This window comes from Oncorhynchus masou, chromosome 31, assembly GCF_036934945.1.
Source record: "Oncorhynchus masou masou isolate Uvic2021 chromosome 31, UVic_Omas_1.1, whole genome shotgun sequence".
Taxonomy (NCBI): Eukaryota; Metazoa; Chordata; class Actinopteri; order Salmoniformes; family Salmonidae; genus Oncorhynchus; species Oncorhynchus masou.
In genome coordinates, this window is record NC_088242.1 from 100469165 (window position 1) to 100488953 (window position 19789).

The 19789-nt window shown below is 49.2% G+C and overlaps 2 protein-coding genes across 2 annotated transcripts in view; both read right to left on the reverse strand.

Moving 5' to 3' along the window:
- chst7 (carbohydrate (N-acetylglucosamine 6-O) sulfotransferase 7) overlaps positions 1–19789 on the reverse strand; it is a 205363-nt gene that overhangs the window by 94357 nt on the left and 91217 nt on the right. The gene's annotated exons all lie outside the window — the stretch shown is intronic.
- Positions 1–19789, reverse strand: part of slc9a7 (solute carrier family 9 member 7) — a 105305-nt gene that overhangs the window by 17650 nt on the left and 67866 nt on the right. Inside the window, exon 13 of the mRNA XM_064952670.1 lies at positions 3588–3651. Coding sequence (XP_064808742.1) covers positions 3588–3651 — 64 coding nt within the window. The remainder of the gene's footprint in view (positions 1–3587; positions 3652–19789) is intronic.

A 19789-nucleotide genomic window follows, 5' to 3' on the forward strand; every position in this document is an offset into this window, starting at 1 on the left:
CCTGGACCCTACACACCAGGGGTAGACAACCCTGTTCCTGGACCCTACACCAGGGGTAGACAACCCTGTTCCTGGACCCTACACACCAGGGGTAGACAACTCTGTTCCTGGACCCTACACACCAGGGGTAGACAACTCTATTCCTGGACCCTACACACCAGGGGTAGACAACCCTGTTCCTGGACCCTATACACCAGTGTTAAAGTGCTAGACAGTCGCCAATAGGCTGTACCCTTACAGTGTTAGACAGTAGCCAATAGGCTGTACCCTTACAGTTTCAGTAGCCAATAGGATGTACCCCTTACAGTGTTCGACAGTAGACAATAGGCTGTACCCTGACAGTGTTAGACAGTAGACAATAGGCTGTACCCTGACAGTGTTAGACAATAGGCTGTACACTTACAGTGTTAGACAGTAGCCAATAGGATATTTGAGCATAATGTAGGCCTACCAACAAAACCAATGGAGCAAATCCCATAACATTTTCACATGGAAATACATTTTGTGGCAATTCACATTTCCACACAAAGTGTTATGTTTGGGGCAAATCCAATACAACACATTACTGAGTACCACTCTCCATATTTTCAAGAACAGCGGTGGCTGCATCATGTTATGGGTATGCTTGTAATAGCTCCATTCCTTTTCTTTTTTATCCTGAAAAACTCCCCAGTCGTTAACTAAGCACAGGATAAATCCTAGAGGAAAACCTGCTTCAGTCTGCTTTCCACCAGACACTGGGAGATAAATTCACCTTTCAGCAGGACAATAACCAAAAACACAAGGTCGAATCTACACTGGAGTTGCTTAACAAGAAGACAGTGAATGTTCCCATGTGGCCGAGTTTTGACTTAAATCTGCTTGAAAATCTATGGCAAGACTTGAAAATGGTTTTCTAGCAATGATCAACAACCAATTTGACAGAGCTTGAAGAATTTTGGAAAATAATAAATGGGCAAATGTTGTACAATGCAGGTGTGCAAAACTCAGACATTTACCCAGAAACACTCTCAGACATTTACCCATTAACACTCTCAGACATTTACCCAGAAACACTCTCAGACATTTACCCAGAAACACTCTCAGACATTTACCCAGAAACACTCTCAGACATTTACCCACAAACACTCTCAGACATTTACCCACAAACACTCTCAGACATTTACCCACAAACACTCTCAGACATTTACCCACAAACACTCTCAGACATTTACCCACAAACACTCTCAGACATTTACCCACAAACACTCTCAGACATTTACCCACAAACACTCTCAGGCATTTACCCAGAAACACTCTCAGGCATTTACCCAGAAACACTCTCAGGCATTTACCCAGAAACACTCTCAGGCATTTACCCAGAAACACTCTCAGGCATTTACCCAGAAACACTCTCAGGCATTTACCCAGAAACACTCTCAGGCATTTACCCAGAAACACCCTCAGGCATTTACCCAGAAACACCCTCAGGCATTTACCCAGAAACACCCTCAGGCATTTACCCAGAAACACCCTCAGGCATTTACCCAGAAACACCCTCAGGCATTTACCCAGAAACACCCTCAGGCATTTACCCAGAAACACCCTCAGGCATTTACCCAGAAACACCCTCAGGCATTTACCCAGAAACACCCTCAGGCATTTACCCAGAAACACCCTCAGGCATTTACCCAGAAACACCCTCAGGCATTTACCCAGAAACACCCTCAGGCATTTACCCAGAAACACCCTCAGGCATTTACCCAGAAACACCCTCAGGCATTTACCCACAAACACTCTCAGGCATTTACCCACAAACACTCTCAGACATTTACCCACAAACACTCTCAGACATTTACCCACAAACACTCTCAGACATTTACCCACAAACACTCTCAGACATTTACCCACAAACACTCTCAGACATTTACCCACAAACACTCTCAGACATTTACCCACAAACACTCTCAGACATTTACCCACAAACACTCTCAGACATTTACCCACAAACACTCACCGCTGTCAAAGGCGATTCTGTAGTGACTGAATACTTATGGTAATTAGATAATTAGAAGCTTGTCCCCAGTGATGTACTGGGCAGTACACACTATCCTCTGTAGCGCCTTACTGTCAGATGCTGAGTAGTTGCCATACCAGGCAGTGCTGCAACCGGTCAGGATGCTCTCGATGGTGCAGCTGTAGAACCTTCTGAGGATCTGAGGACCCATGCCAAATTTTTTCAGTCTCCTGAGGGGGAATAGGTGTGGTTGTGCCCTCTTCACAACTGTCTTGGTGTGTTAGGACCAGGACAGTTTGTTGGTGATGTGGACACCATCTGTCGATGTTAATGGGGGCCTGCTTGGCCCTCCTTCTCCTATAGTCCACGATCAGCTCCTTTGTCTTGTAGTGAGTGTTTGGTAGTCGGAGGCGCTCCAGGGCTGTTCAAAGAGCCAAGACACACAGGAAACAACTTCGACTGTTTTCAGTCTTACCCTGATAGGCCGTGAACCCTGAACCAACCACAACATCCAGCAACCAGTAGAACAGTTTATATCTCTCCAGTGGAGGTCAGGGTAGAAGAGTTCTAAACTTCCTCTTGAGAGTTGTAATAGTAGAAAGCACAAGGTGGTGCATCAGCAGTTCCTCTTAGAGAGATATTTATAACTTCAGAGGGTGGTACGAAATGCACAGTGATGCTCTTCTCCAATAAATGGAGGGTCTTATTCTGGTGACGATCGATGCTTTACTGCCGCTTGACTAATAAAAATATTAAAATCGATAATCTCATCATGCAGACGAGCCCAGTGGTTCCCAAACTGCGGGGAACTCAGTCCGGCTGTAAACTTCCTCTTGAGAGTTGTAATAGTAGAAAGCACAAGGTGGTGCATCACCAGTTCCTCTTAGAGATATTTATAACTTGTCAGAAATGTCCAGATCAACCCGCCTACAGATCAGTTAGGTTTTTTAGCACATAGATATCGTTGTATTTTTCTTGTCACTCAAATATCCCATGAATACACATGACAGGGCAAAAATGTATAGAATTCCAAGAAAATGTGCTTTAAAACTTTGCATCACAATGACAAGATGTGTAGAATTGCAGGTAATAAACTTTAACAAAATGTTCTCCACCAACAAGAGGGAACAGATGGTATCATGAACAGGGCTTGGATAACCAGAGGGAACAGGGCTTGGATAACCAGAGGGAGCAGGGCTTGGATAACCAGAGGGAGCAGGGCTTGAATAACCAGAGGGAGCAGGGCTTGAATAACCAGAGGGAGCAGGGCTTGAATAACCAGAGGGAGCAGGGCTTGAATAACCAGGGGACAATGGGACACACAGAGATAAACAGATGGACTCTGGTCTAAAGTAGTGTACTATATAGGGAATAGGGCACTGGTCTAAAGTAGTGCACTATATAGGGAATAGGGTTCTGGTCTAAAGTAGTGTACTATATAGGGAATAGGGCTCTGGTCTATAGTAGTGCACTATATAGGGAATAGGGTTCTGGTCAAAAGTAGTGCACTATATAGGGAATAGGGCTCTGGTCTAAAGTAGTGCACTATATAGGGAATAGGGCTCCATTGAGGACAGACCCATAGACTCACCCCTTGAAAGAGCAGGAAGTTATCTCCACATTGTTGCAGGTCTTGATCTGGATCCACTCCGACCCTGTAGAGAGGTCAGGACAGGTTAAAGATATCCACTCTGACCCTGTAGAGAGGCCAGGACAGGTTAAAGATATCCACTGTGACCCTGTAGAGAGGCCAGGACAGGTTAAAGATATCCACTCTGACCCTGTAGAGAGGCCTAGTCACTTTACACTGCCTTCATGTACATAGCTACCTCAAATACCTTATTATTATCTATCCTGATGCATATCTACCTCTAATACCTTATTATTATCTATCCTGATGCCTAGTCACTTTACCCTGCCTTCATGTACATATCTACCTCAAATACCTTATTATTATCTATCCTGATGCCTATCTACTTCAAATACCTTATTATTATCTATCCTGATGCCTATCTACTTCAAATACCTTATTATTATCTATCCTGATGCATATCTACCTCAAATACCTTATTATTATCTATCCTGATGCCTAGTCACTTTACCCTGCCTTCATGTACATATCTACCTCAAATACCTTATTATTATCTATCCTGATGCCTATCTACTTCAAATACCTTATTATTATCTATCCTGATGCATATCTACCTCTAATACCTTATTATTATCTATCCTGATGCCTAGTCACTTTACCCTGCCTTCATGTACATATCTACCTCAAATACCTTATTATTATCTATCCTGATGCATATCTACCTCAAATACCTTATTATTATCTATCCTGATGCCTATCTACTTCAAATACCTTATTATTATCTATCCTGATGCATATCTACCTCTAATGCCTTATTATTATCTATCCTGATGCCTAGTCACTTTACCCTGCCTTCATGTACATATCTACCTCAAATACCTTATTATTATCTATCCTGATGCCTATCTACCTCAAATACCTTATTATTATCTATCCTGATGCCTATCTACCTCAAATACCTTATTATTATCTATCCTGATGCCTATCTACTTCAAATACCTTATTATTATCTAGACTTATTATTATGAGACTGGTCCCCAAGCTGGTCCCCAAGAACACAGTGGCCTCAATCATTCTTAAATGGAAGAAGTTTGGAACCACCAAGACTCTTCCTAGAGCTGGCCTCCCGGCCAAACTGAGCAATTGGGGGAGAAGGGCCTTGGTCAGGGAGGTGACCAAGAACCCGATGGTCACTCTGACAGAGCTCCAGAGTTCCTCTGTGGAGGTGGGAGAACCTTCCAGAAGGACAACCATCTCTGCAGCACTCCACCAATCAGGCCTTTATGGTAGTGGCCAGACAGAAGCCACTCCTCAGTAAAAGGCACATGACAGCCCACTTAGAATTTGTCAAAAGGCACCTAAAGACACTCAGACCATGATAAACTACAGTCCAGTAGAGTCCAGTCGAGTCCAGTCCAGTAGAACAGTAGAGTTGAGTACAGTAGTCCAGTAGAGTCCAGTCCAGTAGTTGTCCAGTCCAGTAGTTGTCCAGTCCAGTAGTTGTCCAGTCCAGTACAGTACAGTAGTCCAGTACAGTCCAGTACAGTAGTCCAGTAGTCTAGTCCAGTACAGTCCAGTCCAGTACAGTTGTCCAGTCCAGTACAGTAGTCCAGTAGAGTCCAGTACAGTTGTCCAGTCCAGTACAGTAGTCCAGTAGAGTCCAGTACAGTTGTCCAGTCCAGTACAGTAGTCCAGTACAGTCCAGTACATTAGTCCAGTCCAGTAGAGTCCAGTCCAGTAGAGTCCAGTAGAGTAGTACAGTAGTCCAGTACAGTAGAGTCCAGTACAGTAGAGTCCAGTACAGTAGAGTCCAGTACAGTAGAGTCCAGTCCAGTCGAGTAGCGACCAGTAGAGTAGCGACCAGTAGAGTAGCGACCAGTAGAGTAGGAGTCAGTTCAGTCCAGTCCAGTAGAGGCCGGTACATTACAGTAGGAACTAGTCCAGTACGTTACAATAGGAATCAGCCCAGTACAGCAGGAATCAGTCCAGTAGAGTACAGCAGAGTCTAGTCCAGTAGAGTCCAGTAGGAATCAATACAGTCCATTAGAGTAGCGTCCAGTACAGTAGGAGTCAGTCCAGTAGAGTCCAGTCCAGTAGAGTTTAGAATAGTCCCGTCCACTACAGTAGAGTACAGTAGAGTTCAGTAAAGTCCAGTTCAGTACAGTCCAGTACAGTAGAAACCTGTACAGTCCAGTCCAGTAGAGTAGCGCCCAGTACAGTAGCGTCCAGTACAATAAGAGTCAGTTCAGTCCAGTAGAGTCCAGTCCAGTAGAGGCTGGTACATTACAGTAGGAATTTGTCCAGTACATTACAGTAGGAATCTGCCCAGTACAGTAGGAATCAGCCCAGAGTCCAGCCCAGCCCAGTCCAGTAGAGTCCAGTCCAGTAGAGTCCAGTAGGAATCAATACAGTCCAGTAGAGTAGCGTCCAGTACAGTAGGAGTCAGTCCAGTAGAGTACAGTAGGAATCAATACAGTCCAGTAGAGTCTTGTCCAGTCCAGCCCAGTAGAGTCCAGTCCAGTAGAGTCCAGTCCAGTAGGGCCCAGTCCAGTAGAGTACAGTAGGAATCAATACAGTCCAGTAGAGTAGTCCAGTAGAGTCCAGTTCAGTAGAGTATAGTACAGTAGAGTAGTCCAGTACATTACTGTAGGAATCAGTCCAGTCGAGTACAGTCCAGTCCAGTAGGGTCCAGTCCAGTAGGAATCAGTTCAGTCCAGTAGGAATCAGTCCAGTAGGAATCAGTCCAGTAGGAATCAGTCCAGTAGAGTTCAGTAGGAATCAGTCCAGTAGGAATCAGTCTAGTAGAGTCCAGTCCAGTAGAGTCCAGTCCAGTAGAGTCCAGTCCAGTAGAGTCCAGTCCAGTAGGAATCAGTCCAGTAGGAATCAGTCCAGTAGGAATCAGTCCAGTAGGAATCAGTCCAGTTCAGTCGAGTCCAGTTCAGTAGGAATCAGTCCAGTTCAGTAGAGTCCAGTTCAGTAGAATCCAGTTCAGTAGGAATCAGTCCAGTAGAGTCCAGTTCAGTAGAGTCCAGTTCAGTAGAGTCCAGTTCAGTCCAGTAGGAATCAGTCCAGTAGGAATCAGTCCAGTAGAGTCCAGTTCAGTACAGGGGAATCAGAATCATTCAACTTGTCTTTTGGCTGCTACATCAGAGTTTCCACGACAGCTAACTGCCCTAACTCTAATAAAACATCCTCCTATGCACACGCTGTGCATGTTCAGATTCACTGAGAGTCAGTCCCAAATGGTACCCTATTTTCTATGTAGTGCACTATATAGGGAACAGGGTGCCACCGAAGGGCAATATATAGGGAATAGGGTGCCACCATAGGGCACTATATAGGGAATAGGGTTTCATTTCAGACACAGTTTTGGGAACAAACCTGTCATCCATTTTACTGGTTGATGCCATGTTCCTACAACTGTGGAATAATCTAACCAACTGGCTGCTGTGCTGAAACAATAACATGATATAGTTTAATCAGATTGATTGGATGCTCTGCTTAAATTGATTGGGTCCCTGCAGCAGAGCTATGACCAATCAGATCACACATTGAATAGGGAACCAGATGGAGATTGGGATGAAATATTATGGCATAAAGCCATGAGTGGTTTAGTTCAATCAGTCAACACACAACAACCAGGCTATCACATCCTATATAAACCCTATCACATCCTATATAAACCCTATCACATCCTATATAAACCCTATCACATCCTATATAAACCCTGTTACATCCTATATAAACCCAGTCACACTATCACATCCTATATAAACCCTATCACAGCCTATATAAACCCTGTTACATCCTATATAAACCCTATCACATCCTATATAAACCCTATCACATCCTATATAAACCCTGTTACATCCTATATAAACCCTGTTACATCCCATATAAACCCTATCACATCCCATATAAACCCTATCACATCCCATATAAACCCTATCACATCCCATATAAACCCTATCACATCCCATATAAACCCTATCACATCCCATATAAACCGTATCACATCACATCCAATATAAACCCAGTCACACTATCACATCCCATATAAGCCCAGTCACACTATCACATCCCATATAAACCCAGTCACACTATCACATCCCATATAAACCCAGTCACACTATCACATCCCATATAAACCCAGTCACACTATCACATCCCATATAAACCATATCACATCCCATATAAACCCAGTCACATCCCATATAAACCCAGTCACATCCCATATAAACCCAGTCACATCCCATATAAACCCAGTCACATCCCATATAAACCCAGTCACATCCCATATAAACCCAGTCACATCCCATATAAACCCAGTCACACTATCCCATCACATATAAACCCAGTCACACTATCCCATACCATATAAACCCAGTCACACTATCCCATACCATATAAACCCAGTCACACTATCACATCCCATATAAACCCAGTCACACTATCACATCCCATATAAACCCAGTCACACTATCACATCCCATATAAACCCAGTCACACTATCACATCCCATATAAACCGTATCACATCACATCCCATATAAACCCAGTCACACTATCACATCCCATATAAACCCAGTCACACTATCACATCCCATATAAACCATATCACATCCCATATAAACCCAGTCACATCCCATACAAACCCAGTCACACTATCACATCCCATATAAACCCAGTCACACTATCACATCCCATATAAACCCAGTCACACTATCACATCCCATATAAACCCAGTCACATCCCATATAAACCCTATCACATCACATCCCATATAAACCCAGTCACACTATCCCATCCCATATAAACCCAGTCACACTATCACATCCCATATAAACCCAGTCACACTATCACATCCCATATAAACCATATCACATCCCATATAAACCCAGTCACATCCCATACAAACCCAGTCACATCCCATATAAACCCAGTCACACTATCACATCCCATATAAACCCAGTCACACTATCCCATACCATATAAACCCAGTCACACTATCACATCCCATATAAACCCAGTCACATCCCATATAAACCCAGTCACACTATCCCATACCATATAAACCCAGTCACACCATCACATCCCATATAAACCCAGTCACACCATCACATCCCATATAAACCCAGTCACACCATCACATCCCATATAAACCCAGTCACACTATCACATCCCATATAAACCCAGTCACACTATCACATCCCATATAAACCCAGTCACACTATCACATCCCATATAAACCCAGTCACACTATCACATCCCATATAAACCCAGTCACATCCCACTGGTGTTAGTGGATATTATGCTCAGTGGGGCAGACTGACTGACTGGTGTTAGTGGATATTGTGCTCAGTGGGGCTGACTGACTGACTGGTGTTAGTGGATATTATGCTCAGTGGGGTAGACTGACTGACTGGTGTTAGTGGATATTATGCTCAGTGGGCAGACTGACTGACTGGTGTTAGTGGATATTATGCTCAGTGGGGCAGACTGACTGACTGGTGTTAGTGGATATTATGCTCAGTGGGTAGACTGACTGGTGTCTATGGATATTATGCTCAGTGGGGTAGACTGACTGACTGGTGTCTATGGATATTATGCTCAGTGGGGTAGACTGACTGACTGGTGTTCGTGGATATTATGCTCAGTGGGGCAGACTGACTGACTGGTGTTAGTGGATATTGTGCTCAGTGGGTAGACTGACTGACTGGTGTCTATGGATATTATGCTCAGTGGGGTAGACTGACTGACTGGTGTCTATGGATATTAAGCTCAGTGGGGCAGACTGACTGACTGGTGTTAGTGGATATTATGCTCAGTGGGGTAGACTGACTGACTGGTGTCTATGGATATTATGCTCAGTGGGGCAGACTGACTGACTGGTGTTAGTGGATATTATGCTCAGTGGGGTAGACTGACTGACTGCTGTCTATGGATATTATGCTCAGTGGGGTAGACTGACTGACTGACTGGTGTTAGTGGATATTATGCTCAGTGGGGTAGACTGACTGACTGCTGTCTATGGATATTATGCTCAGTGGGGTAGACTGACTGACTGACTGGTGTTAGTGGATATTATGCTCAGTGGGGCAGACTGACTGACTGGTGTTAGTGGATATTATGCTCCGTGGTGATAGACTGACTGACTGGTGTCTATGGATATTATGCTCAGTGGGGTCGACTGACTGACTGGTGTTAGTGGATATTATACTCAGTGGGGTAGACTGACTGGTGTTAGTGGATATTATGCTCAGTGGGGTAGACTGACTGGTGTTAGAGGATATTATGCTCAGTGGGGCAGACTGACTGACTGGTGTTAGTGGATATTATGCTCAGTGGGGTAGACTGACTGGTGTTAGTGGATATTATGCTCAGTGGGCAGACTGACTGGTGTTAGTGGATATTATGCTCAGTGGGGCAGACTGACTGACTGGTGTTAGTGGATATTATGCTCAGTGGGCAGACTGACTGACTGGTGTCTATGGATATTATACTCAGTTTGCTGATGTGTAATGGTAATATAGAGAGAGAGACAGACTTGAGGGCCTACTGTGATGATGAAAGGATTATAGACAGAGAGCTATAATCTTTATAATCACTCAGCTTAGTAAAGCATTAATTGGCGTCCATCTCAGATACATATGAGTGTGTTTTGGGTAGTGCACTACACATGCACTGATCCAATCCTGGCAAGGAGACAGACACAGCAGCTGGAGCTGACCTGAGGAGGACACTGATCAGTCTGGGCTAGGCTACCCTAGGGGACACGGCTGCCAGACCCTGAGCTCACCTGCATGATTTATTTTTATACCGACAGCAGACTCCCTAACCCTACCAACAGCAGACTCCCTAACCCTACCCTACCGACAGCAGACTCCCTAACCCTACCCTACCGACAGCAGACTCCCTAACCCTACCCTACCGACAGCAGACTCCCTAACCCTACCCTACCGACAGCGGACTCCCTAACCCTACCCTAACCCTACCGACAGCAGACTCCCTAACCCTACCCTACCGACAGCAGACTCCCTAACCCCAACCTACCGACAGCAGACTCCCTAACCCCAACCTACCGACAGCAGACTCCCTAACCCTACCCTACCGACAGCAGACTCCCTAACCCTACCCTACCGACAGCAGACTCCCTAACCCTACCCTACCGACAGCAGACTCCCTAACCCTACCCTACCGACAGCAGACTCCCTAACCCTACCCTACCGACAGCAGACTCCCTAACCCTACCCTACCGACAGCAGACTCCCTAACCCTACCCTACCGACAGCGGACTCCCTAACCCTACCCTACCGACAGCGGACTCCCTAACCCTACCCTACCGACAGCAGACTCCCTAACCCTACCCTACCGACAGCAGACTCCCTAACCCTACCGACAGCAGACTCCCTAACCCTAACCACCGACAGCGGACTCCCTAACCCCAACCTACCGACAGCAGACTCCCTAACCCCAACCTACCGACAGCAGACTCCCTAACCCTACCGACAGCAGACTCCCTAACCCTACCGACAGCAGACTCCCTAACCCTACCGACAGCAGACTCCCTAACCCACCGACAGCGGACTCCCTAACCCACCGACAGCGGACTCCCTAACCCCAACCTACCGACAGCAGACTCCCTAACCCCAACCTACCGACAGCAGACTCCCTAACCCCAACCTACCGACAGCAGACTCCCTAACCCTACCCTACCGACAGCAGACTCCCTAACCCCAACCTACCGACAGCAGACTCCCTAACCCCAACCTACCGACAGCAGACTCCCTAACCCTACCCTACCGACAGCAGACTCCCTAACCCTACCGACAGCGGACTCCCTAACCCTACCGACAGCGGACTCCCTAACCCTACCCTACCGACAGCGGACTCCCTAACCCTACCCTACCGACAGCAGACTCCCTAACCCTACCCTACCGACAGCAGACTCCCTAACCCTACCCTACCGACAGCAGACTCCCTAACCCTACCCTACCGACAGCGGACTCCCTAACCCTACCCTACCGACAGCGGACTCCCTAACCCCAACCTACCGACAGCGGACTCCCTAACCCCACCCTACCGACAGCGGACTCCCTAACCCTACCCTACCGACAGCAGACTCCCTAACCCCAACCTACCGACAGCAGACTCCCTAACCCCAACCTACCGACAGCAGACTCCCTAACCCTACCCTACCGACAGCGGACTCCCTAACCCTACCCTACCGACAGCGGACTCCCTAACCCTACCCTACCGACAGCAGACTCCCTAACCCTACCCTACCGACAGCAGACTCCCTAACCCTACCGACAGCAGACTCCCTAACCCACCGACAGCGGACTCCCTAACCCCAACCTACCGACAGCAGACTCCCTAACCCCAACCTACCGACAGCAGACTCCCTAACCCTACCGACAGCAGACTCCCTAACCCTACCGACAGCGGACTCCCTAACCCACCGACAGCGGACTCCCTAACCCACCGACAGCGGACTCCCTAACCCCAACCTACCGACAGCAGACTCCCTAACCCTACCCTACCGACAGCAGACTCCCTAACCCCAACCTACCGACAGCAGACTCCCTAACCCCAACCTACCGACAGCAGACTCCCTAACCCTACCCTACCGACAGCAGACTCCCTAACCCCAACCTACCGACAGCAGACTCCCTAACCCCAACCTACCGACAGCAGACTCCCTAACCCTACCCTACCGACAGCAGACTCCCTAACCCTACCGACAGCGGACTCCCTAACCCTACCCTACCGACAGCGGACTCCCTAACCCTACCCTACCGACAGCAGACTCCCTAACCCCAACCTACCGACAGCAGACTCCCTAACCCTACCCTACCGACAGCAGACTCCCTAACCCTACCCTACCGACAGCAGACTCCCTAACCCCAACCTACCGACAGCAGACTCCCTAACCCTACCCTACCGACAGCGGACTCCCTAACCCTACCCTACCGACAGCGGACTCCCTAACCCTACCCTACCGACAGCTGACTCCCTAACCCTACCCTACCGACAGCAGACTCCCTAACCCTACCGACAGCAGACTCCCTAACCCACCGACAGCGGACTCCCTAACCCCAACCTACCGACAGCAGACTCCCTAACCCCAACCTACCGACAGCAGACTCCCTAACCCTACCGACAGCAGACTCCCTAACCCTACCGACAGCGGACTCCCTAACCCACCGACAGCGGACTCCCTAACCCACCGACAGCGGACTCCCTAACCCCAACCTACCGACAGCAGACTCCCTAACCCTACCCTACCGACAGCGGACTCCCTAACCCTACCCTACCGACAGCGGACTCCCTAACCCTACCGACAGCAGACTCCCTAACCCTACCCTACCGACAGCAGACTCCCTAACCCTACCCTACCGACAGCGGACTCCCTAACCCCAACCTACCGACAGCGGACTCCCTAACCCTACCCTACCGACAGCGGACTCCCTAACCCCAACCTACCGACAGCGGACTCCCTAACCCCAACCTACCGACAGCAGACTCCCTAACCCTAACCTACCGACAGCAGACTCCCTAACCCTAACCTACCGACAGCAGACTCCCTAACCCTAACCTACCGACAGCAGACTCCCTAACCCTACCCTACCGACAGCAGACTCCCTAACCCTACCCTACCGACAGCAGACTCCCTAACCCTACCCTACCGACAGCAGACTCCCTAACCCCAACCTACCGACAGCAGACTCCCTAACCCTACCCTACCGACAGCAGACTCCCTAACCCTACCCTACCGACAGCAGACTCCCTAACCCTACCCTACCGACAGCAGACTCCCTAACCCTACCCTACCGACAGCGGACTCCCTAACCCTACCCTACCGACAGCGGACTCCCTAACCCTACCCTACCGACAGCGGACTCCCTAACCCTACCGACAGCAGACTCCCTAACCCTACCCTACCGACAGCAGACTCCCTAACCCTACCCTACCGACAGCGGACTCCCTAACCCCAACCTACCGACAGCGGACTCCCTAACCCTACCCTACCGACAGCGGACTCCCTAACCCCAACCTACCGACAGCGGACTCCCTAACCCCAACCTACCGACAGCAGACTCCCTAACCCTAACCTACCGACAGCAGACTCCCTAACCCTAACCTACCGACAGCAGACTCCCTAACCCTAACCTACCGACAGCAGACTCCCTAACCCCAACCTACCGACAGCAGACTCCCTAACCCCAACCTACCGACAGCAGACTCCCTAACCCCAACCTACCGACAGCAGACTCCCTAACCCCAACCTACCGACAGCAGACTCCCTAACCCCAACCTACCGACAGCAGACTCCCTAACCCCAACCTACCGACAGCAGACTCCCTAACCCCAACCTACCGACAGCAGACTCCCTAACCCCAACCTACCGACAGCAGACTCCCTAACCCCAACCTACCGACAGCAGACTCCCTAACCCCAACCTACCGACAGCAGACTCCCTAACCCCAACCTACCGACAGCAGACTCCCTAACCCCAACCTACCGACAGCAGACTCCCTAACCCCAACCTACCGACAGCAGACTCCCTAACCCCAACCTACCGACAGCAGACTCCCTAACCCCAACCTACCGACAGCAGACTCCCTAACCCCAACCTACCGACAGCAGACTCCCTAACCCCAACCTACCGACAGCAGACTCCCTAACCCCAACCTACCGACAGCAGACTCCCTAACCCCAACCTACCGACAGCAGACTCCCTAACCCCAACCTACCGACAGCAGACTCCCTAACCCCAACCTACCGACAGCAGACTCCCTAACCCCAACCTACCGACAGCAGACTCCCTAACCCTACCAACAGCAGACTCCCTAACCCCAACCCACCGACAGCAGACTCCCTAACCCCAACCTACCGACAGCAGACTCCCTAACCCCAACCTACCGACAGCAGACTCCCTAACCCCAACCTACCGACAGCAGACTCCCTAACCCTACCCTACCGACAGCAGACTCCCTAACCCTACCAACAGCAGACTCCCTAACCCTACCAACAGCAGACTCCCTAACCCCAACCTACCGACAGCAGACTCCCTAACCCTACCCTACCGACAGCAGACTCCCTAACCCTACCCTACCGACAGCAGACTCCCTAACCCCAACCTACCGACAGCAGACTCCCTAACCCTACCCTACCGACAGCGGACTCCCTAACCCTACCCTAACCCTACCGACAGCAGACTCCCTAACCCTACCCTACCGACAGCAGACTCCCTAACCCCAACCTACCGACAGCAGACTCCCTAACCCCAACCTACCGACAGCAGACTCCCTAACCCTACCCTACCGACAGCAGACTCCCTAACCCTACCCTACCGACAGCAGACTCCCTAACCCTACCCTACCGACAGCAGACTCCCTAACCCTACCCTACCGACAGCAGACTCCCTAACCCTACCCTACCGACAGCAGACTCCCTAACCCTACCCTACCGACAGCAGACTCCCTAACCCTACCCTACCGACAGCAGACTCCCTAACCCCACCCACCGACAGCAGACTCCCTAACCCCACCCACCGACAGCAGACTCCCTAACCCTACCAACAGCAGACTCCCTAACCCTACCCTACCGACAGCAGACTCCCTAACCCTACCAACAGCAGACTCCCTAACCCTACCAACAGCAGACTCCCTAACCCTACCAACAGCAGACTCCCTAACCCTACCCTACCGACAGCGGACTCCCTAACCCCAACCTACCGACAGCAGACTCCCTAACCCTACCAACAGCAGACTCCCTAACCCTACCAACAGCAGACTCCCTAACCCTACCAACAGCAGACTCCCTAACCCTACCAACAGCAGACTCCCTAACCCTACCCTACCGACAGCGGACTCCCTAACCCCAACCTACCGACAGCAGACTCCCTAACCCTACCAACAGCAGACTCCCTAACCCTACCCTACCGACAGCGGACTCCCTAACCCTACCCTACCGACAGCAGACTCCCTAACCCTACCCTACCGACAGCAGACTCCCTAACCCTACCCTACCAACAGCAGACTCCCTAACCCTACCAACAGCAGACTCCCTAACCCTACCAACAGCAGACTCCCTAACCCTACCAACAGCAGACTCCCTAACCCTACCAACAGCAGACTCCCTAACCCTACCCTACCATTGGCTGCTCTGGTGCTCAGTAAGTCAGTGTGACGAGAGGCAGGAGGCCTGCTATCAGTGACTGTCAAACACACACAGATCCATGACCCAGAACAGACTGGCTTCTCTCCTCCAAACACATGCTATAGTCCCTTTTGGCACGACTCTGGGCACTATAGTGATGGGTTTTAGTGAACCGGGTTAACCCTACAGACTTCTCAGATTAACCAAAAGACATTACAGTATGAAGATAGGCTAAAACTGCTTCTCCATTAGATGTTTTGGCGAAGTTGGCTTTGCTAAGCTCATGCCTAGAAACATCATTGGGTCTAGAGGTTGACTTGCGACAAACTTCACATTTTGCAAGCCTTCAAATCAAAGGCACGGACGATATAAAGTCGTTTTTAACAAGAAAGTGTCAGTTTTACATTCACAAGCATGTTGCAACTACTTAAAACATTAGCTCCAATCTAGCCCGTCTCTTTCAATTTCGAGATAATGTATAACTCAGGAAGAATGATTGACTTCTCTCATGGACTTCTTAAATTCCTAACCCTGGCCTGGTCTGTTTGACATGCCTTCTTGGGAGTCTCACCATGTTGCTCCTCTCAGGTTTAGAAACTGTGGATCAACCCTGTCTGTACACCACACAGAGACAGCATTAGTCATTCAAATGAGCAGCTGCCAACACACATCACTACCCATAATCCTCTTTACTCTGATCAATATGGACCAGGGCCTGGCCAGACCATACTGGATGACAGACAGGCAGATAGTCATGTTAGATAAGCTCTTCAAACAACTCACTCTGACAGTGACTTTGACATCACAGGTAATATGTCCATTCCCAGAGCAGCAGGTGGAGTTACCTGGCCCGACATCCCTAATATTAGAAGCAGGTACTACAGCCCCCCAGGTGGCAGTACAGCCCCCCAGGTGGAGCTGCAGTCAGGTACGACAGACTTCTGGCTGAACACTGTCCTATACAGGAGCACCTTTCCACTCTCCCAGCAGTTCCCATGGTGACAGTTAGGGGGAACTACAGTGGTGGTTAGAGGGCTGTACCTAGAGGGCTGTACTGCCACCTAGAGGGCTGTATGCAGTGTTTTGTTTTTTTTACGTGTTATTTCTTACATTAGTACCCCAGGTCATCTTAGGTTTTATTACATACAGTCGAGAAGAACTACTGTATATAAGATCAGCGTCAACTCACCATCAGTACGACCAAGAATATGTTTGTCGCGACGCGGATCCTGTGTTCTGCCTTACAAACAGGACAACGGAATGGATCGCATGCAGCGACCCAAAAAAACGACTCCGAAAAAGAGGGAAACGTGGCGGTCTTCTGGTCAGACTACGGAGACGGGCACATCGTGCCCCACTTCCTAGCATTCTTCTTGCCAATGTCCAGTCTCTTGACAACAAGGTTGATGAAATCCGAGCAAGGGTAGCATTCCAGAGGGACATCAGAGACTAACATTCTGTGCTTCACGGAAACATGGCTCACTGGAGAGACGCTATCCGAAGCGGTGCAGCCAACGGGTTTCTCCACGCATCGCGCCGACAGAAACAAACACCTTTCTGGTAAGAAGAGGGGTGGGGGTGTATGCCTTATGGCTAACGAGGCATGGTGCGATGAAAGAAACATACAGGAACTCAAATCCTTCTGTTCACCTGATTTAGAATTCCTCACAATCAAATGTATACCGCATTATCTACCAAGAGAATTCTCTTCGATTATAATCACAGCCGTATATATCCCCCCCCAAGCAGACACATCGATGGCTCTGAACGAACTATTTAACTCTTTGCAAACTAGAAACCATTTATCCGGAGGCTGCATTCATTGTTGTTGGGGATTTTAACAAGGCTAATCTGAAAACATGACTCCCTAAATTTTATCAGCATATCGATTGCGCAACCAGGGGCGGAAAAACCTTGGATCACTGTTACTCTAACTTCCGCGACGCATATAAGGCCCTGCCCCGCCCCCCTTTCGGAAAAGCTGACCACGACTCCATTTTGCTGATACCTGCCTACAGACAAAAGCTAAAAAAAGAAGCTCCCACGCTGAGGTCTGTCCAACGCTGGTCCGACCAAGCTGACTCCACACTCCAAGACTGCTTCCATCACGTGGACTGGGACATGTTTTGTATTGCGGCAAATAACAACATTGACGAATACGCTGATTCGGTGTGCGAGTTCATTAGAACGTGCGTTGAAGATGTCGTTCCCATAGCAACGATTAAAACATTCCCTAACCAGAAACCTTGGATTGATGGCAGCATTCGCGTGAAACTGAAAGCGCGAACCACTGCTTTCAATCAGGGCAAGGTGTATGGTAACATGACTGAATACAAAACAATGCAGCTATTCCCTCCGTAAGGCTATCAAACAAGCTAAGCGTCAGTACAGAGACAAAGTAGAATCCCAATTCAACGGCTCAGACACAAGAGGCATGTGGCAGGGTCTACAGTCAATCACGGACTACAGGAAGAACTCCAGCCCAGTCACGGACCAGGATGTCTTGCTCCCAGGCAGACTAAATAACTTTTTTGCCCGCTTTGAGGACAATACAGTGCCACTGACACTGCCTGCAACGGAAAATGCGGTCTCTCCTTCACTGCAGCCGAGGTGAGTAAAACATTTAAACGCGTTAACCCTCGCAAGGCTGCAGGCCCAGACGGCATCCCCAGCCGCGCCCTCAGAGCATGCGCAGACCAGCTGGCTGGTGTGTTTACGGACATATTCAATCAATCCCTATACCAGTCTGCTGTTCCCACATGCTTCAAGAGGGCCACCATTGTTCCTGTTCCCAAGAAAGCTAAGGTAACTGAGCTAAACGACTACCGCCCCGTAGCACTCACTTCCGTCATCATGAAGTGCTTTGAGACTAGTCAAGGACCATATCACCTCCACCCTACCTGACACCCTAGACCCACTCCAATTTGCTTACCGCTCAAATAGGTCCACAGACGATGCAATCTCAACCACACTGCCCTAACCCATCTGGACAAGAGGAATACCTATGTGAGAATGCTGTTCATCGACTACAGCTCGGCATTCAACACCATAGTACCCTCCAAGCTCGTCATCAAGCTCGAGACCCTGGGTCTCGACCCCGCCCTGTGCAACTGGGTACTGGACTTCCTGACGGGCCGCCCCCAGGTGGTGAGGGTAGGTAACAACATCTCCCCGCTGATCCTCAACACTGGGGCCCCACAAGGGTGCGTTCTGAGCCCTCTCCTGTACTCCCTGTTCACCCACGACTGCGTGGCCACGCACGCCTCCAACTCAATCATCAAGTTTGCGGACGACACAACAGTGGTAGGCTTGATTACCAACAACGACGAGACGGCCTACAGGGAGGAGGTGAGGGCCCTCGGAGTGTGGTGTCAGGAAAATAACCTCACACTCAACGTCAACAAAACTAAGGAGATGATTGTGGACTTCAGGAAACAGCAGAGGGAACACCCCTCTATCCACATCGATGGAACAGTAGTGGAGAGAGTAGCAAGTTTTAAGTTCCTCGGCATACGCATCACAGACAAACTGAATGGGTCCACTCACACAGACAGCATCGTGAAGAAGGCGCAGCAGCGCCTCTTCAACCTCAGGAGGCTGAAGATATTCGGCTTGTCACCAAAAGCACTCACAAACTTCTACAGATGCACAATCGAGAGCATCCTGGCGGGCTGTATCACCGCCTGGTACGGCAACTGCTCCGCCCTCAACCGTAAGGCTCTCCAGAGGGTAGTGAGGTCTGCACAACGCATCACCGGGGGCAAACTACCTGCCCTCCAGGACACCTACACCACTCGATGTTACAGGAAGGCCATAAAGATCATCAAGGACATCAACCACCTGAGCCACTGCCTGTTCACCCCGCTATCATCCAGAAGGCAAGGTCAGTACAGGTGCATCAAAGCTGGGACCGAGAGACTGAAAAACAGCTTCTATCTCAAGGCCATCAGACTGTTAAACAGCCACCACTAACATTGAGTGGCTGCTGCCAACACACTGACACAACTCCAGCCACTTTAATAATGGGAATTGATGGGA